This window comes from Dendropsophus ebraccatus, chromosome 15, assembly GCF_027789765.1.
Source record: "Dendropsophus ebraccatus isolate aDenEbr1 chromosome 15, aDenEbr1.pat, whole genome shotgun sequence".
NCBI classification, from domain to species: domain Eukaryota; kingdom Metazoa; phylum Chordata; class Amphibia; order Anura; family Hylidae; genus Dendropsophus; species Dendropsophus ebraccatus.
In genome coordinates, this window is record NC_091468.1 from 74,948,121 (window position 1) to 74,972,731 (window position 24,611).

Here is a 24,611-nt window from a genome sequence, read left to right on the forward strand (position 1 = left end):
GGCCCCAGCATAACGATAGGCAGCCCCAGTCACACAGCTACCTGCCATTAACCAACTAAACTATGGATATGCTCCTCTCACTGACCGCAGCATGGCTGGGGGTGGTTCTGATCACTTTCCTTGACAGGTGGGGGTATAATACTTACCTCTGTCCACCAATATGATACCAATAAAAACTATAGATCATGGTGGAAGAATAGCAGTGCTGTGTCTGTCAGAAGGTGAGAAGGAGAGCGCTGCCTGACTGTCACCTGGACAGTCGGGCAGCAATGACCTCCGCTCCTGAAGGGGTTAAAATCTGCTTGCTTAAAGGGTTAATAATGGTTGGTGATGGGCTGATGCTTTGTTCTTCCTTCTAGACTTACTTTGGCATGGATGTTTCAGCGGTTGAAGACCCTGTACAGCGGCGCGCCTTAGAGACTATGATAAAGACCTATGGGCAAACTCCGCGGCAGCTCTTCCAATCGGCCCATGTGAGTCGTTCAGGATCAAAGCTGCTGATGGAAGGAGAGCTGCCTGCGGCTATGGGACTGCTAGTGCAATTCGCATTCCGGGAAAACAGAGAGAACACCAAAGAATCTACATACCCGGTAGGTGTAAAAGCTACTTACATTCAATGAAATGTTTCCAAATGTGCAACCGCTCACTAATGTACAACCAGTTACTAATGTACCACTGCTCACTAATGTACCACTGCTCACTAATGTACAACCAGTCACTAATGTACAACCAGTTACTAATGTACCACTGCTCACTAATGTACCACTGCTCACTAATGTACAACCAGTTACTAATGTACCACCACTCATCAACGTCCAACCAGTCACTAATGTACCACTGCTCACTAATGTACAACCAGTTACTAATGTACCACTGCTCACTAATGTACCACCACTCACTAATGTCCAACCAGTCACTAATGTCCAACCAGTCACTAACGTCCAACCAGTCACTAACATCCAACCAGTCACTAATGTCCAACCAGTCACTAACATCCAACCAGTCACTAATGTACCACTGCTCACTAATGTGCAACCAGTCACTAATGTACCACCAGTCACTAATGTACCACCTCTCACTAATGGACAACCAGTCACAAATGTACCACTGCTCACTAATGTACCACTGCTCACTAATGTACAACCAGTCACTAATGTACAACCAGTTACTAATGTACCACTGCTTACTAATGTACCACTGCTCACTAATGTACCACTGCTCACTAATGTACCACTGCTCACTAATGTACCACTGCTCACTAATGTACCACTGCTCACTAATGTACCACTGCTCACTAATGTACAACCAGTCACTAATGTACAACCAGTTACTAATGTACCACTGCTTACTAATGTACCACTGCTCACTAATGTACCACTGCTCACTAATGTACCACTGCTCACTAATGTACAACCAGTCACTAATGTACAACCAGTTACTAATGTACCACTGCTCACTAATGTACCACTGCTCACTAATGTACAACCAGTCACTAATGTACAACCAGTCACTAATGTACAACCAGTCACTAATGTCCAACCAGTCACTAATGTCCAACCAGTCACTAATGTCCAACCAGTCACTAACATCCAACCAGTCACTAATGTACCACTGCTCACTAATGTGCAACCAGTCACTAATGTACCACCAGTCACTAATGTACCACCGCTCACTAATGTACAACCAGTCACTAATGTACCACCAGTCACTAATGTACCACCTCTCACTAATGGACAACCAGTCACAAATGTACCACCGCTCACTAAGGGCCCTATTGCACAGTAACAATAATCGGCCGGATCAGCCCCATTTGGCCCTATTTGGCCGATTATCGTTTGGTGAAATAGAGAGAACGATCAGCCGATAATCGTGTCATCGGCTGATCGTTCATTTAGGGCCAGACCTAAATTCATCGTTCCCCCACCGCGCATTGCTACGGTTGAATAGCGGTGCACGGCAGGCGACCGGCGATTTGAGAAGCACAGCATCGTACATTACCTATCAGGTCGTCTTCTCCGCTCCGTCCTCCTCTACGGGGTCCCGCGCACTCTATCTTCCGAATGGCCGGTCAGCTGACGGAGCGCTCAGCCAATCACAGGCCGGGACCGCCGCGGCCTGTGATTGGCTGAGTGTGGCCTGTCAGCTGACCGGCCATTCTGAAGATAGAGCGCGCGGGACCCTGAGATAAAGACAGTGCGGAGAAGAAGCACGGACAGGTAATGTATGCTGCTGCAAGGACATCGGTAACGATGTCCTTGCAGCCCTCGCTCAACGATCATCGGGCCGTGGAATAGGCCCAGTAAACGAGCGGCGATCTAGCAGATCAACGCTCGTTTACATCGTTGATCGGGCCCTCCTCAGCCCGTGGAATAGGACCCTAATGTGCAACCAATCACTAATGTACCACCGCTCACTAATGTGCAACCAGTCACTAATGTACCACAGCTCACTAATGTACAACCAGTCACTAATGTACAACCAGTCACTAATGTACCACTGCTCCTTAACGTACCACCAGTCACTAATGTACAACCAGTCACTAATGTACCACTGCTCCTTAACGTACCACCTCTCACTGATGTACAACCGGTCACTAATGTACCACCGCTCACTAACATACAACCAGTCACTAATGTACAACCAGTCACTAATGTACCACCGCTCACTAATGTCCCATCGGTCACTAATGTACAACCAGTCACTAATGTACCACCACTCACTAATGTGCAACCAGTCACTAATGTGCAACCAGTCACTAATATACCACTGCTCCCTAATGTACCACAAGTCACTAATGTACCACCTCTCACTGATGTACAACCAGTCACTAATGTACCACCTCTCACTAATGTACAACCAGCACTAATGTACCACCGCTCACTAACATACAACCAGTCACTAATGTACCACTGCTCCCTAATGTACCACCAGTCACTAATGTACCACCTCTCACTGATGTACAACCAGTCACTAATACACCACCTCTCACTGATGTACAACCAGCACTAATGTACCACCGCTCACTAACATACAACCAGTCACTAATGTACAGCCAGTCACTGATGTACCACCACTCACTAATGTACAACCAGCACTAATGTACCACCGCTCACTAACATACAACCAGTCACTAATGTACAGCCAGTCACTGATGTACCACCACTCACTAATGTACAACCAGCACTAATGTACCACCGCTCACTAACATACAACCAGTCACTAATGTACAGCCAGTCACTGATGTACCACCACTCACTAATGTACAACCAGTCACTAATGTACCACCGCTCACTAATGTACAACCAGTCACTGATGTACCACTGCTCACTAATGTACAAACAATGACTAATGTACAACCGCTTACTAATGTACAACCAGTCACTAATGTACAAACAATCACTAATGTCCAACCTTTCACTCCTGTACCACTGCTCACTAATGTCCAATCGGTCACTCCTGTACCACTGCTCACTAATGTCCAACCGGTCACTAATGTACCACTGCTCACTAATGTCCAACCGGTCACTAATGTACCACTGCTCACTAATGTCCAACCGGTCACTAATGTACCACTGCTCACTAATGTCCAACCGGTCACTAATGTACCACTGCTCACTAATGTCCAACCGGTCACTAATGTACCACCGTTCACTAATGTACCACCGCTCACTAATGTACCACCGCTCACTAACGTATTACCGCTCACTAATGTCCAACCGCTCACTAATGTCCAACTGCTCACTAATGTCCAACCGCTCACTAATGTCCAACCGCTCACTAATGTCCAACCGCTCACTAATGTCCAACCGCTCACTAACGTACCACCGCTCACTAACGTACCACCGCTTCCTAATGTACCACCGGTCCCTAACGTACCACCGCTCCCTAACGTACAACCGGTCACTAATGTACAACCAGTCACTAATGTACCACCGCTCACTAATGTACAACCAGTCACTAATGTACCACCGCTCACTAATGTACAACCGCTCACTAATGTACAACCGCTCACTAATGTACAACCAGTCACTAATGTACCACCGCTCACTAATGTACAACCAGTCACTAATGTACCACCGCTCACTAATGTACAACCAGTTACTAATGTGCAACCAGTCACTAATGTACAACCAGTCACTAATGTACAACCAGTCACTAATGTACCACCGCTCACTAATGTACAACCGCTCACTAATGTACAACCAGTCACTAATGTACAACCGCTCACTAATGTACAACCGCTCACTAATGTACAACCAGTCACTAATGTACCACCGCTCACTAATGTACAACCGCTCACTAATGTACAACCGCTCACTAATGTACAACCAGTCACTAATGTACAACCAGTCACTAATGTACAACCAGTCACTAATGTACCACCGCTCACTAATGTACAACCAGTCACTAATGTACCACAAGTCACTAATGTACCACCGCTCACTAATGTACCACCGCTCACTAATGTACAACCAGTCACTAATGTACAACCAGTCACTAATGTACAACCAGTCACTAATATACCACCGCTCACTAATGTACAACCGCTCACTAATGTACAACCAGTCACTAATGTACCACCGCTCACTAATGTACAACCGCTCACTAATGTACAACCGCTCACTAATGTACAACCGCTCACTAATGTACAACCAGTCACTAATGTACAACCAGTCACTAATGTACCACCGCTCACTAATGTACAACCAGTCACTAATGTACAACCAGTCACTAATGTACCACCGCTCGCTAATGTACAACCAGTCCTGAGTGTGTCCGTCCCTGAGTGTGTGTGTCCCTGGATGTGAGGGTAACTTGCAGTATCCTAGGTGCACAGTTTCTAGGTGTAGTTTGGGGGGATCTGGCCGGACAGTATGAGAATGAGGACAGGGGGTATCTGCTGGTATACGGATAACCTTCATGTATAGTATATAGTATATAGCTATAGTCCGTGTACTAATCCCCGGGGTATCTGCTGGTATACGGATAACCTTCATGTATAGTATATAGTATATAGCTATAGTGTGTGTACTAATCCTCAGTGTATCTGCTGGTATACAGATAATCTTCCTGTATAGTATATAGCTATAGTCCGTGTACTAATCCTCAGTGTATCTGCTGGTATACAGATAATCTTCCTGTATAGTATATAGTATATAGCTATAGTCCGTGTACTAATCCCCGGGGTATCTGCTGCTATATGGATAATCTTCCTGTATAATATATAGTATATAGCTATAGTCCGTGTACTAATCCCCGGGGTATCTGCTGCTATATGGATAATCTTCCTGTATAATATATAGTATATAGCTATAGTCTGTGTACTAATCCCCGGGGTATCTGCTGCTATATGGATAATCTTCCTGTATAATATATAGTATATAGCTATAGTGTGTCCTAATCCTCACTTTACTGTAATAACAGAGTCCCCTTCCGTGGATACGAGGGCTGAAATGGGGGGAATATGTGGGTTCCCCAAGTGCTCCGGACCCCAGCGTCTGCTTCAGTCAGCCTCACGGCGAGCGCTTTGGGTCCTTACAGGCTCTGCCCACCAGAGCGATCTGCGGATTATCCAGAAAGTTCTGTCTGATGATGAGTTACAGCAAGGAACAAGGTAAGGAGCCGCTCTCTCCTCCGCAGCGTATGGCCGTTATCATGTCTGTTCTGTCCCGGCTACACGGTGTCCTTGTGGCGTCCAGTATATGTGCAGTGTGACACACAGGTAATCTACCTATTCTTCAAAGTGGGAGGCTGCCTGAGTCCGCGGGAGGCCGCAGGTGGCAGGGTGAGGGCGCGTGAGTCCGCGTGATGATGTCATTATAGATACCAGCGGCATGGTGGCTTAGTGGTTAGCACTGTAGCCTTGCAGCGCTGGGGTCCTGGGTTCAAATCCCACCAAGGGCAACATCTGCAAAGAGTCTGTGTAAAAATAAACAACAATAAAAGCGTTGTTGTTGTTATTATTGTTATTATTATTATTGTGAAGGAAATGATGAAATGTGAATTAACAGCGAGAAATTACAAAGAGACATTTACTTCTATATAAGAGACAGAACAATCACAACCTAAGCGGGGTATATACATGTACACACCATGAGGGGAGCCGCCGGTGAGGTAAACTCCATATACTGCAGACGGCGGCAACTGAACATGGAGGTCTGTGAGGATGATGGCCACAGATAGAGCCCCGCTGCCGCATGCAGGATAGACTGGAGAGGAAGCGGAGCCCGGCTGCTGCATGCAGGATAGACTGGAGAGGAAGATGAGCCCGGCTGCTGCATGCAGGATAGACTGGAGAGGAAGATGAGCCCGGCTGCTGCATGCAGGATAGACTGGAGAGGAAGATGAGCCCGGCTGCTGCATGCAGGATAGACTGGAGAGGAAGATGAGCCCGGCGGCTGCATGCAGGATAGACTGGAGAGGAAGATGAGCCTGGCTGCTGCATGCAGGATAGACTGGAGAGGAAGATGAGCCCGGCGGCTGCATGCAGGATAGACTGGAGAGGAAGATGAGCCCGGCTGCTGCAAGCAGGATAGACTGGAGAGGAAGCGGAGCCCAGCTGCTGCATGCAGGATAGACTGGAGAGGAAACGGAGCCCGGCTGCTGCATGCAGGATAGACTGGAGAGGAAGATGAGCCCGGCCGCTGCATGCAGGATAGACTGGAGAGGAAGATGAGCCCGGCTGCTGCATGCAGGATAGACTAGAGAGGAAGATGAGCCCGGCCGCTGCATGCAGGATAGACTGGAGAGGAAGATGAGCCCGGCTGCTGCATGCAGGATAGACTGGAGAGGAAGATGAGCCTAGCTGCTGCATGCAGGATAGACTGGAGAGGAAGATGATCCTAGCTGCTGCATGCAGGATAGACTGGAGAGGAAGCGGAGCCCGGCTCCTGCATGCAGGATAGACTGGAGAGAAAGATGAGCCCGGCTGCTGCATGCAGGATAGACTGGAGAGGAAGATGAGCCCGGCTGCTGCATGCAGGATAGACTGGAGAGGAAGCAGAGCCCGGCTGCTGCATGCAGGATAGACTGGAGAGGAAGATGAGCCCAGCTGCTGCATGCAGGATAGACTGGAGAGGAAGATGAGCCCGGCTGCTGCATGCAGGATAGACTGGAGAGGAAGATGAGCCTAGCTGCTGCATGCAGGATAGACTGGAGAGGAAGCGGAGCCCGGCTCCTGCATGCAGGATAGACTGGAGAGGAAGATGAGTCTGGCTGCTGCATGCAGGATAGACTGGAGAGGAAGATGAGCCCGGCTGCTGCATGCAGGATAGACTGGAGAGGAAGCGGAGCCCAGCTGCTGCATGCAGGATAGACTGGAGAGGAAACGGAGCCCGGCTGCTGCATGCAGGATAGACTGGAGAGGAAGATGAGCCCGGCCGCTGCATGCAGGATAGACTGGAGAGGAAGATGAGCCCGGCTGCTGCATGCAGGATAGACTGGAGAGGAAGATGAGCCTAGCTGCTGCATGCAGGATAGACTGGAGAGGAAGATGATCCTAGCTGCTGCATGCAGGATAGACTGGAGAGGAAGATGAGTCTGGCTGCTGCATGCAGGGTAGACTGGAGAGGAAGATGAGCCTAGCTGCTGCATGCAGGATAGACTGGAGAGGAAGATGAGCCTAGCTGCTGCATGCAGGATAGACTGGAGAGGAAGATGAGCCTAGCTGCTGCATGCAGGATAGACTGGAGAGGAAGATGATCCTAGCTGCTGCATGCAGGATAGACTGGAGAGGAAGATGAGCCCGGCTGCTGCATGCAGGATGGACTGGAAAGGAAGAGGAGTCCGGCTGCTGCAGGATAGACTGGAGAGGAAGATGAGTCTGGCTGCTGCATGCAGGGTAGCAGGGCTCTAGACTAAAAAATTTACCTAGGAGCCATTGGCTCCTAACCTGAAAAATTTAGGCGCCAAATAGAATATTTGGTCGCCAACATTTTAAAACATGTAAAATTAATGTTATGTTAAATGGGACTTACTGTGTGCAGAGGCCGTGGCAGCCTCCTCCTCCTCCTCCTCCTCCTTTAGATTCTCTCTTTTCTTAGTTTGAAAACGTTCAACATGGAAACTTGCAACTTGACAACCACATACAGTCTGACAACCATATCCAGTCTGACAACCATATCCAGTCTGACTCAGTACTTCAGCCTCACTTGGCTAGCCTTTTAATGAGGCTTACTCTTCTGAACTTGAACTTAAAGGGAACCTGTCGACCCCTGTGCCGGGGTGACAGGCTCCCAACCCCCCGTTAGAGCCCCCTATACTCACCTAATCCCGCCGGGTCCCGCTTCTGAAGATGGTCGGGTCACGGAGATCTCAGCCGCTGCAGCACGGCGTGCGCTGAGAGATGAGTCCAACGCTCATAGAGAATGACGGGAGAGTCCAGCGCTCCGTCATTCTCTATGAGCGTTGGACTCATCTCTCAGTGTGCGCGTCAGGCTGCAGCGGCTGAGATATCCGTGACCTGACCACCTCCAGAAGCGGGACCCGGCGCGATGAGGTGAGTATAGGGGGCTCTAACGGGGGGTTGGGAGCCTGTCACCCCGGCACCGGGGGTGACAGGTTCCCTTTAAAAGCTTGCAACAGTCTATACATACTGAGCTAGACTTGTGACTGCAGCCATAGTGACCCCCCCCCCCACAAGATGTGTATATAGATATATCTCTCACCTAGTGACTAATGCAAGTGACCCCCTACAATACAGACACCTGAGGGGCCCTGATAATAATAATTGTGCATATATATATCTCCCAGTGTCTGCAGCCAGTTTGCCCTCCCCTTATAGATGACCCCCTCCTTTTATAGAGGACCCCCTCTACCCCCATTATAGATGCCCCCTCCTCCCCCCCATTATAGATGCCCCCTCCTCCCCCCATTATAGATGCCCCCTCCCCCCCCCATTATAGATGACCCCCTCTACCCCCATTATAGATGCCCCCTCCTCCCCCCCCATTATAGATGCCCCCTCCTCCCCCCCATTATAGATGCCCCCTCCTCCCCCCCCATTATAGATGACCCCCTCTACCCCCATTATAGATGCCCCCTCCTCCCCCCCATTATAGATGCCCCCTCCTCCCCCCATTATAGATGCCCCCTCCCCCCCCATTATAGATGCCCCCTCTCCCCCCCATTATAGATGCCCCCTCTTCTCCCCCCCTTATAGATGACCCCTCTCCCCCCCATTATAGATGCCCCCTCTTCTCCCCCCCTTATAGATACCCCCTCCCCTTATAGATGGCCCCCTCTCCCCCCATTATAGATGCCCCCTCCTCCCCCCATTATAGATGCCCCCTCCCCCCCATTATAGATGCCCCCTCTCCCCCCCCCATTATAGATGCCCCCTCTTCTCCCCCCCTTATAGATACCCCCCTCCCCTTATAGATGGCCCCCTCTCCCCCATTATAGATGCCCCCCCTTCTCTTCCCCCCATTATAGTTGCCCCCCCCCCCTTTCCTCTATGCTAAGCAGTATTTAAAAAAAATAAACACACAAACTCACCTGACAGCCCGCTCCCGCGATCCTCTTCTTCTTCAGGCGCTGTCCCCGGCTGATGCGCGGCTGCCGGGGGTGTCCCGTCCTATCCCCGGCAGCGCGGCGCGTCAGTGAGCTCCCTGTACGCCGGGGCTGTGACTTCTGACACAGGAAGCGTCTCTGACGTGCGCTTCCTGTGCCGGAAGTCAGGGCCCCAGGCAGCTCACTGATGCGCCGCGCTGCCGGGGATAGGATGGGACACCCCCGGCAGCCGCGCATCTTAAAGAGACAGCGCGCCGCCGCCGGGGCCAGTCGCAAATGGCGCCCAGATTAATAAATCTGGGCGCCATTTGCAAAATGTCAGTCGCATTGGCGACCATTTTGGTCGCCATCTGGAGCCCTGGGTAGACTGGAGAGGAAGATGAGCCCGGCTGCTGCATGCAGGAAAGACTGGAGAGGAAACAAAGCCTGGCTGCTGCATGCAGGGTAGACTGGAGAGGAAGATGAGCCCGGCTGCTGCATGCAGGAAAGACTGGAGAGGAAACAAAGCCTGGCTGCTGCATGCAGGGTAGGCTGGAGAGGAAGCGGAGCCTGGCTGCTGCATGCAGGATAGACTAGAGAGGAAGATGATCCTAGCTGCTGCATGCAGGATAGACTGGAGAGGAAGCGGAGCCCGGCTCCTGCATGCAGGATGGACTGGAAAGGAAGAGGAGTCCGGCTGCTGCAGGATAGACTGGAGAGGAAGATGAGCCTGGCTGCTGCATGCAGGATAGACTGGAGAGGAAGATGAGCCCAGCTGCTGCATGCAGGATAGACTGGAGAGGAAGATGAGCCCGGCTGCTGCATGCAGGATAGACTGGAGGGGAACATGAGCCCTGCCGCTGCATGCATGATAAACTGGAGAGGAAGATGAGCCCGGCTGCTGCATGCAGGATAGACTGGAGTGGAAGCAGAGCCCGGCTCCTGCATGCAGGATAGACTGGAAAGGAAGAAGAGTCCGGCTGCTGCAGGATAGACTGGAGAGGAAGATGAGCCTGGCTGCTGCATGCAGGATAGACTGGAGAGGAACCCAGCTGCTGCATGCAGGATAGACTGGAGAGGAAGATGAGCCCGGCTGCTGCATGCAGGATAGACTGGAGAGGAAGATAAGCCCGGCTGCTGCATGCAGGATAGACTGGAGAGGAAGATGAGCCCGGCTGCTGCATGCAGGATAGACTGGAGGGGAAGATGAGCCCGGCCGCTGCATGCATGATAAACTGGAGAGGAAGATGAGCCCGGCTGCTGCATGCATGATAAACTGGAGAGGAAGATGAGCCCGGCTGCTGCATGCAGGATAGACTGGAGAGGAAGATGAGCCCGGCTGCTGCAGGATAGACTGGAGAGGAAGATGAGCCCAGCTGCTGCATGCAGGATAGACTGGAGAGGAAGATGAGCTCGGCTGCTGCATGCAGGATAGACTGGAGAGGAAGATGAGCCCGGCTGCTGCATGCAGGATAGACTGGAGAGGAAGATGAGCCCGGCTCCTGCATGCAGGATAGACTGGAAAGGAAGAGGAGTCCGGCTGCTGCAGGATAGACTGGAGAGGAAGATGAGCCTGGCTGCTGCATGCAGGATAGACTGGAGAGGAAGATGAGCCCAGCTGCTGCATGCAGGATAGACTGGAGAGGAAGATGAGCCCGGCTGCTGCATGCAGGATAGACTGGAGGGGAAGATGAGCCCGGCCGCTGCATGCAGGATAGACTGGAAAGGAAGAGGAGTCCGGCTGCTGCAGGATAGACTGGAGAGGAAGATGAGCCCGGCTGCTGCATGCAGGATAGACTGGAGAGGAAGATGAGCCCAACTGCTGCAGCCAGGATAAAATGGAGAGGAAGATGAGCCCGGCTGCTGCATGCATGATAAACTGGAGAGGAGGATGAGCCCGGCTGCTGCATGCAGGATAGACTGGAGGGGAAGATGAGCCCGGCCGCTGCATGCAGGATAGACTGGAAAGGAAGAGGAGTCTGGCTGCTGCAGGATAGACTGGAGAGGAAGATGAGCCCGGCTGCTGCATGCAGGATAGACTGGAGAGGAAGATGAGCCCAACTGCTGCAGCCAGGATAGACTGGAGAGGAAGATGAGCCCAGCTGCTGCATGCAGGATAGACTGGAGAGGAAGATGAGCCCGGCTGCTGCATGCAGGATAGACTGGAGAGGAGGATGAGCCCGGCTGCTGCATGCAGGATAGACTGGAGGGGAAGATGAGCCCGGCCGCTGCATGCAGGATAGACTGGAAAGGAAGAGGAGTCCGGCTGCTGCAGGATAGACTGGAGAGGAAGATGAGCCTGGCTGCTGCATGCAGGATAGACTGGAGAGGAAGATGAGCCCAACTGCTGCAGCCAGGATAAACTGGAGAGGAAGATGAGCCCGGCTGCTGCATGCATGATAAACTGGAGAGGAAGATGAGCCCGGCTGCTGCATGCAGGATAGACTGGAGAGGAAGATGAGCCTGGCTGCTGCATGCAGGATAGACTGGAGAGGAAGATGAGCCCGGCTGCTGCATGCATGATAAACTGGAGAGGAAGATGAGCCCGGCTGCTGCATGCAGGATAGACTGGAGAGGAAGATGAGCCTGGCTGCTGCATGCAGGATAGACTGGAGAGGAAGATGAGCCCGGCTGCTGCATGCAGGATAGACTGGAGAGGAAGATGAGCCCGGCTGCTGCATGCAGGATAGACTGGAGGGGAAGATGAGCCCGGCCGCTGCATGCATGATAAACTGGAGAGGAAGATGAGCCCGGCTGCTGCATGCATGATAAACTGGAGAGGAAGATGAGCCCGGCTGCTGCATGCAGGATAGACTGGAGAGGAAGCGGAGCCCGGCTCCTGCATGCAGGATAGACTGGAGAGGAAGATGAGCCCGGCTGCTGCATGCATGATAAACTGGAGAGGAAGATGAGCCCAGCTGCTGCATGCAGGATAGACTGGAGAGGAAGATGAGCCCAGCTGCTGCATGCAGGATAGACTGGAGAGGAAGATGAGCCCGGCTGCTGCATGCAGGATAGACTGGAGAGGAAGATGAGCCCGGCTCCTGCATGCAGGATAGACTGGAAAGGAAGAGGAGTCCGGCTGCTGCAGGATAGACTGGAGAGGAAGATGAGCCTGGCTGCTGCATGCAGGATAGACTGGAGAGGAAGATGAGCCCGGCTGCTGCATGCAGGATAGACTGGAGAGGAAGATGAGCCCGGCTGCTGCATGCAGGATAGACTGGAGAGGAAGATGAGCCCGGCTGCTGCATGCAGGATAGACTGGAAAGAAAGAGGAGTCCGGCTGCTGCAGGATAGACTGGAGAGGAAGATGAGCCCGGCTGCTGCATGCAGGATAGACTGGAGAGGAAGAGGAGTCCGGCTGCTGCAGGATAGACTGGAGAGGAAGATGAGCCTGGCTGCTGCATGCAGGATAGACTGGAGAGGAAGATGAGCCCAGCTGCTGCATGCAGGATAGACTGGAGGGGAAGATAAGCCCGGCTGCTGCATGCAGGATAGACTGGAGAGGAAGCGAGCCCGGCTGCTGCATGCAGGATACACTGGAGAGGAAGATGAGCCTGGCTGGTGCATGCAGGATAGACTGGAGAGGAAGATGAGCCCGGCTGCTGCATGCAGGATACACTGGAGAGGAAGATGAGCCTGGCTGGTGCATGCAGGATAGACTGGAGAGGAAGATGAGCCCGGCTGCTGCATGCAGGATAGACTGGAGAGGAAGATGAGCCCAGCTGCTGCATGCAGGATAGAATGGAGAGGAAGATGTGTCCAGCTGCTGCATGCAGGGTAGACTGGAGAGGAAGATGAGTCCGGCTGCTGCATGCAGGATAGACTGGAGAGGAAGATGAGCCCGGCTGCTGCATGCAGGATAGACTGGAGTGGAAGATTAGCCCGGCTAGCGGCATGCAGGATAGACTGGAGTGGAAGATGAACCTGGAGATGTGTGAGGTGGAGATGACCGGAGCTACAGGAGCTCGGATACAGGGAGTGGAGGATGGATCGGTAAGCAGGTGCTGGAGCCGTGATCAGGTTTCATGTTCCAGGTCTCTGTGAGGAAAGAACGGCCAGAAACTGTGATAATGAATCTTCTTCTCTTCTATCCATGACGTCCGAGTACAGAAGGACCAGCTAGGTGTACATGGAGCCAGCGGCTAGGGGAAGTAATAGTCTGCAGTGTCAGTGATACGTGTACAGGGGAGGTAATAGTCTGCAGTGTCAGTGATACGTGTACAGGGGAGGTAATAGTCTGCAGTGTCAGTGATATGTGTACAGGGGAGGTAATGCTCCGCCCCCCAAAGAAATGCCCCCCTCCCCCCACCCCATTACTGACCCCCTGCCAGACCTCTCAAGCTGAAAGACGTTGCAGACAGCAGATCGTTCTCCGCGGCGTCTCCAGACTCTGTAACGTCTGTCACATGTGCTCAGTGTGAACCTGCTCTCATCTGTGAGGAGCACAGGGGGCGCCAGTGGTGAATCTGCCAATCCTGCTGATCTCTGGGAAATGCCAAGTATCCTGCCCGGTGTTGGGCTGGGAGCTCATCCCCCATCTGTGGACGTCCGGCCCTTATACCGTCCTCATGGAGGCAGTCTCTAACCGTTAGTACAGACACATGCACATATGGTCTCCTGGTAGCCTCCAGCCTCTGGACACTACGGCCTCTTCCACGTCTCCTGGTGTACTGGCCTGTCTCCTGGTAGCCTCCAGCCTCTGGACACTACGGCCTCCTCCACGTCTCCTGGTGTACTGGCCTGTCTCCTGGTAGCCTCCAGCCTCTGGACACTACGGCCTCCTTCACGTCTCCTGGTGTACTGGCCTGTCTCCTGGTAGCCTCCAGCCTCTGGACACTACGGCCTCCTCCACGTCTCCTGGTGTACTGGCCTGTCTCCTGGTAGCCTCCGGCCTCTGGACACTACGGCCTCCTCCACGTCTCCTGGTGTACTGGCCTGTCTCCTGGTAGCCTCCAGCCTCTGGACACTACGGCCTCCTCCACGTCTCCTGGTGTACTGGCCTGTCTTCTGGTAGCCTCCAGCCTCTGGACACTACAGCCTCCTCCACGTCTCCTGGTGTACTGGCCTGTCTCCTGGTAGCCTCCAGCCTCTGGACACTACGGCCTCCTTCACGTCTCCTGGTGTACTGGCCTGTCTCCTGGTAGCCTCCAGCCTCTGGACACTATGGTCTCCTGGTGTACTGGCCTGTCTCCTGGTAGCCTCCAGCCTCAGGACACTACGGCCTCCTCCACGTCTCCTGGTGTACTGGCCTGTCTCCTGGTAGCCTCCAGCCTCCTTCACGTCTCCTGGTGTACTGGCCTGTCTCCTGGTAGCCTCCAGCCTCGGGACACTACGGCCTCCTTCACGTCTCCTGGTGTACTGGCCTGTCTCCTGGTAGCCTCCAGCCTCTGGACACTACGGCCTCTTCCACGTCTCCTGGTGTACTGGCCTGTCTCCTGGTAGCTCCTACAGCCTCTGGACACTACGGCCTCCTCCACGTCTCCTGGTGTACTGGCCTGTCTCCTGGTAGCCTCCAGCCTCTGGACACTACGGCCTCCTTCACGTCTCCTGGTGTACTGGCCTGTCTCCTGGTAGCCTCCAGCCTCTGGACACTACGGCCTCTTCCACGTCTCCTGGTGTACTGGCCTGTCTCCTGGTAGCCTCCGGCCTCTGGACACTACGGCCTCCTCCACGTCTCCTGGTGTACTGGCCTGTCTCCTGGTAGCCTCCAGCCTCTGGACACTACGGCCTCCTCCACGTCTCCTGGTGTACTGGCCTGTCTTCTGGTAGCCTCCAGCCTCTGGACACTACAGCTTCCTCCACGTCTCCTGGTGTACTGGCCTGTCTCCTGGTAGCCTCCAGCCTCTGGACACTACGGCCTCCTTCACGTCTCCTGGTGTACTGGCCTGTCTCCTGGTAGCCTCCAGCCTCTGGACACTATGGTCTCCTGGTGTACTGGCCTGTCTCCTGGTAGCCTCCAGCCTCAGGACACTACGGCCTCCTCCACGTCTCCTGGTGTACTGGCCTGTCTCCTGGTAGCCTCCAGCCTCCTTCACGTCTCCTGGTGTACTGGCCTGTCTCCTGGTAGCCTCCAGCCTCGGGACACTACGGCCTCCTTCACGTCTCCTGGTGTACTGGCCTGTCTCCTGGTAGCCTCCAGCCTCGGGACACTACGGCCTCCTCCACGTCTCCTGGTGTACTGGCCTGTCTCCTGGTAGCCTCCAGCCTCTGGACACTACGGCCTCCTCCACGTCTCCTGGTGTACTGGCCTGTCTCCTGGTAGCCTCCAGCCTCTGGACACTATGGCCTCCTCCACGTCTCCTGGTGTACTGGCCTGTCTCCTGGTAGCCTCCAGCCTCTGGACACTACGGCCTCCTCCATGTCTCCTGGTGTACTGGCCTGTCTCCTGGTAGCCTCCAGCCTCTGGACACTACGGCCTCCTCCACGTCTCCTGGTGTACTGGCCTGTCTCCTGGTAGCACCTCCAGCCTCTGGACACTACGCTGACAGACACAGGAAACCTTCTTGCCACAGCTCGCATTGATGTGCCATCCTGGATGAGCTGCACTACCTGAGCCACCTGTGTGGTAGAGTCCGTCTCATGCTACTACAGGTGGGAAAGCAACAACAACATTTAAAAGTGACCAAAGCATCAGCCAGAAAGCCTAGGCCAGGGGTACTCAACAACTTTTAGTGAAGGTCACTTACCGGGGTCTATTGTCAGGTGAAGGTCCGAGCTGAACATCAGTAGGAAACGTGTTTTGTTACTTTGTCACAAACGTTCAACTATTTACATACAGAATTGCTGCTTATTAGCGGGAAAACTGGCATTTTTTCTCTCTCACCAGGCCTTTGATATTAGGTACAAAGGCGGTGACTGCCCTGGTAGTATATAGCCCCCCTGTTGCTCCCCCAGTAGTGTATAGTCCCCCCTGTGCGCTCTCCCTCAGTAGTATATAGCCCCCTGTTGCTCCCCCAGTAGTATATAGCCCCCCTGTGCGCTCTCCCCCTGTAGTATATAGCCCCCTGTGAGCTCCCCCCAGTAGTATATAGCCCCCCTGTGCGCTCTCCCCCTGTAGTATATAGCTTCCTGTGCGCTGTCCCCTAGTAGTATATAGCCCCCCTGTGCGCTCTCCCCCTGTAGTATATAGCCCCCTGTGCGCTGTCCCCCAGTAGTATATAGCCCCCTGTGAGCTCCCCCCAGTAGTATATAGCCCCCGTGAGCTCCCCCCAAGTAGTATATAGCCCCCTTGTGAGCTCCCCCCTGTAGTATATAGCCCCCTGTGAGCTCCCCCTGTAGTATATAGCCCCCCCGTGCGCTGTCCCCCTGTAGTATATAGCCCCCTGTGAGCTCCCCCCAGTAGTATATAGCGCCCCTGTGCTCTCCCCCCAGTAGTATATAGCCCCCTGTGAGGTCCCCCCCAGTAGTATATAGCCCCCCTTGTGCTTTCCCCCTGTAGTATATAGCCCCTGTGAGGTCCCCCCTGTAGTATATAACCCCCTGTGCGCTCCCCCCAGTAGTATATAGCCCCCTCAGTAGTATATAGCCCCCTGTGAGGTCCCCCCTGTAGTATATAGCCCCCTGTGCGCTCCCCCCAGTAGTATATAGCCCCCTCAGTAGTATATAGCCCCCTGTGAGGTCCCCCCTGTAGTATATAGCCCCCCTGTGCGCTCCCCCCAGTAGTATATAGCCCCCTCAGTAGTATATAGCCCCCTGTGAGGTCCCCCCTGTAGTATATAGCCCCCTGTGCTCTCCCCCCAGTAGTATATAGCCCCCTCAGTAGTATATAGCCCCCTGTGAGGTCCCCCCTGTAGTATATAACCCCCTGTGAGGTCCCCCCTGTAGTATATAGCCCCCTGTGCGCTCCCCCCAGTAGTATATAGCCCCCTCAGTAGTATATAGCCCCCTTTGAGGTCCCCCCTGTAGTATATAGTCCACCTGTGCGCTCTCCCCTTGTAGATGCCCCCCAGACAGAAAAAAAAATAACAAAAACAACTCACCTAGCACCTCGTTCCCCGTTGCGGCTGTCTTCGTCTCTTCCCGTCGGTCCGGCCCCCGGCTGATACGCACTCTGTAGGGATGTCCCGGGGATTCCCCAGCAGAGCGCGCATCAGTGACCTCAGCGTACACCGCCGGCCTGCACTTCCGGGAAGGACAGGCCGGCAGCATACACTGAGGTCTGTGGTGCGCGCTCTGCTGGGGAATCCCCGGGACATCCCCAGAGCGCGTATCAGCCGGGGGCCGGACCGACACTGCCCCCAGCCCCACAGGCGTACTGACATCTAAGGACAGTACACTATGGGGCGGGAGGCAGTGCGGTGGGGAGCGGGACGGACCGGATCCGGGGCGGTTAGGAGGTCTGACCAGGGGTCCGGACAGCTGGCCTCCGCGGTCCGGGTTCGGACCGCGGTCCGCCAGTTGAGGACCCCTGGCCTAGGTAGTGAGAAGTGGTGTGTGCTCCCCACCTGCAGGACCCTCCGTTATTAAGGGGGTGTCGCTGATTGCAGGTGTCAGTGAGTGTCAGTCAGTGCTGCAGGTGACAGTGAGTGTCAGTCAGTGCGGCTTTCTGAGTGGACGGTCTAATGTCACAGAAGTTTCATTTACTTGGAGTTATATTGTGTTGTTTAAGTGTTCCTTTTATTTTTTTAAGCAGTGCAAATACTCCTCATACCCCTTTTGTTAGACATATATATATATATCTATATCATAAAAATGAAAGTCTGTCTGTCCGTCCTTCTGTCTGTCCGTCCTTCTGTCTGTCCGTCCTTCTGTCTGTCCGTCCTTCTGTCCTTCTGTCTGTCTGTCTGTCCTTCTGTCTGTCCTTCTGTCTGTCTGTCCTCCTGTCCTTCTGTCTGTCCGTCCTTCTGTCTGTCCGTCCTTCTGTCTGTCTGTCCTTCTGTCTGTCTGTCCTTCTGTCTGTCTGTCCTCCTGTCTGTCTGTCCTCCTGTCTGTCTGTCTGTCTGTCTGTCTGTCTGTCTGTCTGTCTGTCTGTCCTTCTGTCTGTCTGTCCTTCTGTCTGTCTGTCCTTCTGTCTGTCTGTCCTTCTGTCTGTCTGTCCTTCTGTCTGTCTGTCTGTCTGTCCTCTATAGACTTCCAAACACCTGAACCGTTTGACCCCAAATTTGGCCCACAGATACATTGGGTGCCCGGGAAGGTTATTGCGAAGGTCCCGTCCCCGCCAGATGTACAGGAGGGGAGGGGGAGGGGAAAGAGAGGCGCCCCATAGAGATGAATGGGAAAATCTCCTCACTGCAAACACAGGTGATATAATTAGCTGCAGCAGACACGGCAGTTGGAGCCTTAGCAACCAATAGGATTACTGCTTTCATTTTCACAGGGAGCAATGGTTGCTAGGGAAGCTGCCTCACAACATCCACAGTAATAACTCGTAGACCCCCTACTCCATCTATACAGTACATGTATACAGGACCCCCTACTCCATCTATACAGTACATGTATACAGGACCCTCTACTCCATCTATACAGTACATGTATATACAGGACCCCCTACTCCATCTATAAAGTACATGTATACAGGACCCCCTACTCCATCTATACAGTACATGTACACAGGAGCCCCTACTCCATCTATACATTACATGTATATACAGGACCCCCTACTCCATCTATACAGTACATGTATATACAGGACCCCCTACTCCATCCATACAGTACAGGTATACAGGGCCCCCTACTCCAACTATACAGTACATGTATACAGGACCCCCTACTCCATCTATACAGTACATGTATATACAGGACCCCCTACTCCATCTATACAGTACATGTATACAGGTCTCCTACTCCATCTATACAGTACATGTATACAGGGCCCCCTACTCCATCTATACAGTACATGTATACAGGACCCCCTACTCCATCTATACAGTACATGTATATACAGGACCCCCTACTCCAACTATACAGTACATGTATATACAGGGCCCCCTACTCCATCTATACAGTACAGGTATACAGGACCCCCTACTCCATCTATACAGTACATGTATACAGGAGCCCCTACTCCATCTATACAGTACATGTATACAGGGCCCCCTACTCCATCTATACAGTACATGTATACAGGACCCCCTACTCCATCTATACAGTACATGTATATACAGGACCCCCTACTCCAACTATACAGTACATGTATATACAGGGCCCCCTACTCCATCTATACAGTACAGGTATACAGGACCCCCTACTCCATCTATACAGTACATGTATACAGGAGCCCCTACTCCATCTATACAGTACATGTATATACAGGACCCCCTACTCCATCTATACAGTACATGTATATACAGCACCCCCTACTCCATCTATACAGTACATGTATACAGGACCCCCTACTCCATCTATACAGTACATGTATACAGAACCCCCTACTCCATCTATACAGTACATGTATATACAGGGCCCCCTACTCCATCTATACAGTACATGTATATACAGGACCCCCTACTCCATCTATACAGTACATGTATACAGGACCCCCTTCTCCATCTATACAGTACATGTATACAGGACCCCCTACTCCATCTATACAGTACATGTATATACAGGACCCCCTACTCCATCTATACAGTACATGTATATACAGGACCACCTACTCCATCTATACAGTACATGTATATACAGGACCCCCTACTCCATCTATACAGTACATGTATATAGGACCCCCTACTCCATCTATACAGTACATGTATATACAGGACCCCCTACTCCATCTATACAGTACAGGTATATAGAGGGCCCCCTACTCCATCCATACAGTACATGTATATACAGGGCACAACAGGTGTACCAAACTGTGACTTGGTAACACTGCTACACCAGACCTGACCAATACCGCCATACTGTGCTGGATAACACTGTCATACCAGACCTGACCGATACCGCCGTACTGTGACTGTATAACACTGCCAGACCTGACCAATACCGCCATACTGTGCCTGGATAACACCTCCATACCAGACCTGACCAATACCGCCATACTGTGACTGGATAACACCTCCATACCAGACCTGACCAATACCGCCATACTGTGACTGGATAACACCGCCACACCAGACCTGACCAATACCGCCATACTGTGACTGGATAACACTGCCACACGAGACCTGACCAATACCGCCATACTGTGACTGGATAACACTGTCATACCAGACCTGACTAATACCGCCATACTGTGACTGGATAACACTGTCATATAAGACCTGACCAATACCGCCATACTGTGAATGGATAACACCGCCACACCAGACCTGACCAATACCGCTATACTGTGCTGGATAACAGTGTCATACCAGACCTGACCAATACCGCCATACTGTCACTGGATAACACTGCCATACCAGACCTGACCAATACTGCCATACTGTGCTGGATAACACTGTCATACCAGACCTGACCAATACCGCCATACTGTGACTGGATAAAACTGCCATACCAGACCTAACCAATACCGGCAAACTGTGACTGGGTAACACCGCCACACCAGTCCTGACCAATACCACCATACTGTGACTGGATAACACCATCATATCAGACCTGACCAATACTGCCATACTGTGACTGGATAACACCGCTATACCAGACCTGACCAATACCGCCATACCGTGACTGGATAACACCGCCACACCAGACCTGACCAATACCGCCATATTGTGAATGGATAACACCCCCATACCAGACATGACCAATACCGACACACTGTGACTGAATAACACTGCCATACGGGTAAATACAACCCTGCAGGTATACAGGACACTACAGGTATACAGGACCCCAAAACTATACACTACAAGTGCACGGGACCTCCACAAAACTATATACTACAGGTATACAGGACCTCCACAAAACTATATACTACAGGTATACAGGACCCCAAACTTTACACTACAGGTATACAGGACCCCAAAACTATATACGTCAGGTATACAGGACCTCCACCAACTATATACTACAGGTATATAGGACCCCAAACTATACACTACAGGTATACAGGACCTCAAAACCATACACTACAGGTATACAGGACCTACACCAACTCTATAATACAGGTATACAGCACCTTCACCAACTATATTCTACAAGTATACAGGACCCCAAATATACTACAGGTATACAGGAACTCCACCAGCTATATACTACAGGTATATAGGACCCCAAACTATACACTACAGGTATACAGGACCTCCACCAACTCTATACTATAGTTATACAGGACCCTTAAACTATTTACTAGAGGTATACAGGACCCCCGAACTATATACTACAGGTATACAAGACCTCCACCAATTATACACTACAGGTATCCAGGACCCTCAAACTATAAACTACAGGTATACAAGACCTCCACCAACTATACATTACAGGTATACAGCACCAACTATATACTACAGGTATACAGGACCCCCGAACTATACAGTACAGGTATACAGGACCTTCACCAACTGTACACTGCAGGTATACAGGACTTCCCTCAACTATACACTATAGGTATACAGCCCCCCAACTATGCACTACAGATATGCGAGACCCCTAAAAACTATACATTGTGGGTATACAGAACCCCTCCAACTATGCACTACAGGTATACACTAATTCCACTGATTAACTCAGATGAAACAATACCTTTAGCTTGGCCTCCTGGGCACCTTAGAACAAATCTAATTAACACACTGACACTTTATACCCGGGCAGCGCCGGGTACATTTTCTAGTATACATATATATTTCTATATCATAAAAATAAAAGTCTGTCCTTCTGTCTGTCTGTCTGTCTGTCCCATATAGACTTCCAAACGTCTGAACCGTTTGACCCCAAATTTGGCACACAGATACATTGGGTGCCCGGGAAGGTTATTGTGAAGGTCCTGTCCCCGCCAGATGTACAGGAGGGGAGGGGGAGGGGGAAGGGAGGCGCCCCATAGAGATGAATGGGAAAATCTCCTCACTGCAAACACAGGTGATATAATTAGCTGCAGCAGACACGGCAGTTGGAGCCTTAGCAACCAATAGGATTACTGCTTTCATTTTCACAGGGAGCAATGGTTGCTAGGGAAGCTGCCTGACAACATCCACAGTAATAACTGGTAGACCCCCTACTCCATCTATACAGTACAGGTATACAGGACCCCCTACTCCATCTATACAGTACAGGTATACAGGACCCCCTACTCCATCTATACAGTACATGTATACAGGGCCCCCTACTCCATCTATACAGTACATGTATATACAGGACCCCCTACTCCATCTATACAGTACATGTATACAGGACCCCCTACTCCATCTATACAGTACAGGTATACAGGACCCCCTACTCCATCTATACAGTACATGTATATACAGGACCCCCTACTCCATCTATACAGTACATGTATATACAGGACCCCCTACTCCATCTATACAGTACATGTATACAGGACCCCCTACTCCATCTATACAGTACAGGTATACAGGACCCCCTACTCCATCTATACAGTACATGTATATACAGGGCCCCCTACTACATCTATACAGTACATGTATACAGGACCCCCTACTCTATCTATACAGTACATGTATATACAAAACCCCCTACTCCATCTATACAGTACATGTATACAGGACCCCCTACTCCATCTATACAGTACATGTATATACAGGACCCCCTACTCCATCTATACAGTACAGGTATATACAGGACCCCCTACTCCATCTATACAGTACATGTATATACAGGACCCCCTACTCCATCTATACAGTACATGTACATACAGGGCCCCCTACTCCATCTATACAGTACATGTATATACAGGACCCCCTACTCCATCTATACAGTACATGTATATACAGGACCCCCTACTCCAACTATACAGTACATGTATACAGGACCCCCTACTCCATCTATACAGTACATGTATACAGGGACCCCTACTCCATCTATACAATACATGTATATACAGGACCCCCTACTCCATCTATATAGTACATGTATATAGGACCCCCTACTCCATCTATACAGTACATGTATACAGGACCCCCTACTCCATCTATACAGTACATGTATACAGGGACCCCTACTCCATCTATACAGTACATGTATACAGGACCCCCTACTCCATCTATACAGTACATGTATATACAGGACCCCCTACTCCATCTATACAGTACATGTATATAGGACCCCCTACTCCATCTATACAGTACATGTATACAGGACCCCCTACTCCATCTATACAGTACATGTATACAGGACCCCCTACTTCATCTATACAGTACATGTATATACAGGGCCCCCTACTCCATCTATATAGTACATGTATACAGGACCCCCTACTCCATCTATACAGTACATGTATACAGGACCCCCCTACTCCATCTATACAGTACATGTATACAGGACCCCCTACTCCATCTATACAGTACATGTATATACAGGGCCCCCTACTCCATCTATATAGTACATGTATACAGGACCCCCTACTCCATCTATACAGTACATGTATACAGGACCCCCTACTCCATCTATACAGTACATGTATACAGGACCCCCTACTTCATCTATACAGTACATGTATATACAGGACCCCCTACTCCATCTATACAGTACATGTATATACAGGACCCCCTACTCCATCTATACAGTACATGTGTATACAGGGCCCCCTACTCCATCTATACAGTACATGTATATACAGGGCCCCCTACTCCATCTATACAGTACATGTATATACAGGACCCCCTACTCCATCTATACAGTACATGTATACAGGACCCCCTACTCCATCTATACAGTACAGGTATATACAGGACCCCCTACTCCATCTATACAGTACATGTATATACAGGACCCCCTACTCCATCTATACAGTACATGTATACAGGACCCCCTACTTCATCTATACAGTACATGTATATACAGGGCCCCCTACTCCATCTATATAGTACATGTATACAGGACCCCCTACTCCATCTATACAGTACATGTATACAGGACCCCCTACTCCATCTATACAGTACATGTATACAGGACCCCCTACTCCATCTATACAGTACATGTATATACAGGGCCCCCTACTCCATCTATATAGTACATGTATACAGGACCCCCTACTCCATCTATACAGTACATGTATACAGGACCCC

At 51.4% G+C, this 24,611-nt stretch overlaps 1 protein-coding gene across 1 annotated transcript in view; it reads left to right on the forward strand.

Annotated features, from left to right (window-relative positions):
• The window catches only part of LYST (lysosomal trafficking regulator), a 442,781-nt gene that overhangs the window by 383,469 nt on the left and 34,701 nt on the right, over window positions 1-24,611 (forward strand). The window contains exons 43-44 of the mRNA XM_069954584.1: window positions 360-590; window positions 5,425-5,614. Coding sequence (XP_069810685.1) covers window positions 360-590; window positions 5,425-5,614 — 421 coding nt within the window. The remainder of the gene's footprint in view (window positions 1-359; window positions 591-5,424; window positions 5,615-24,611) is intronic.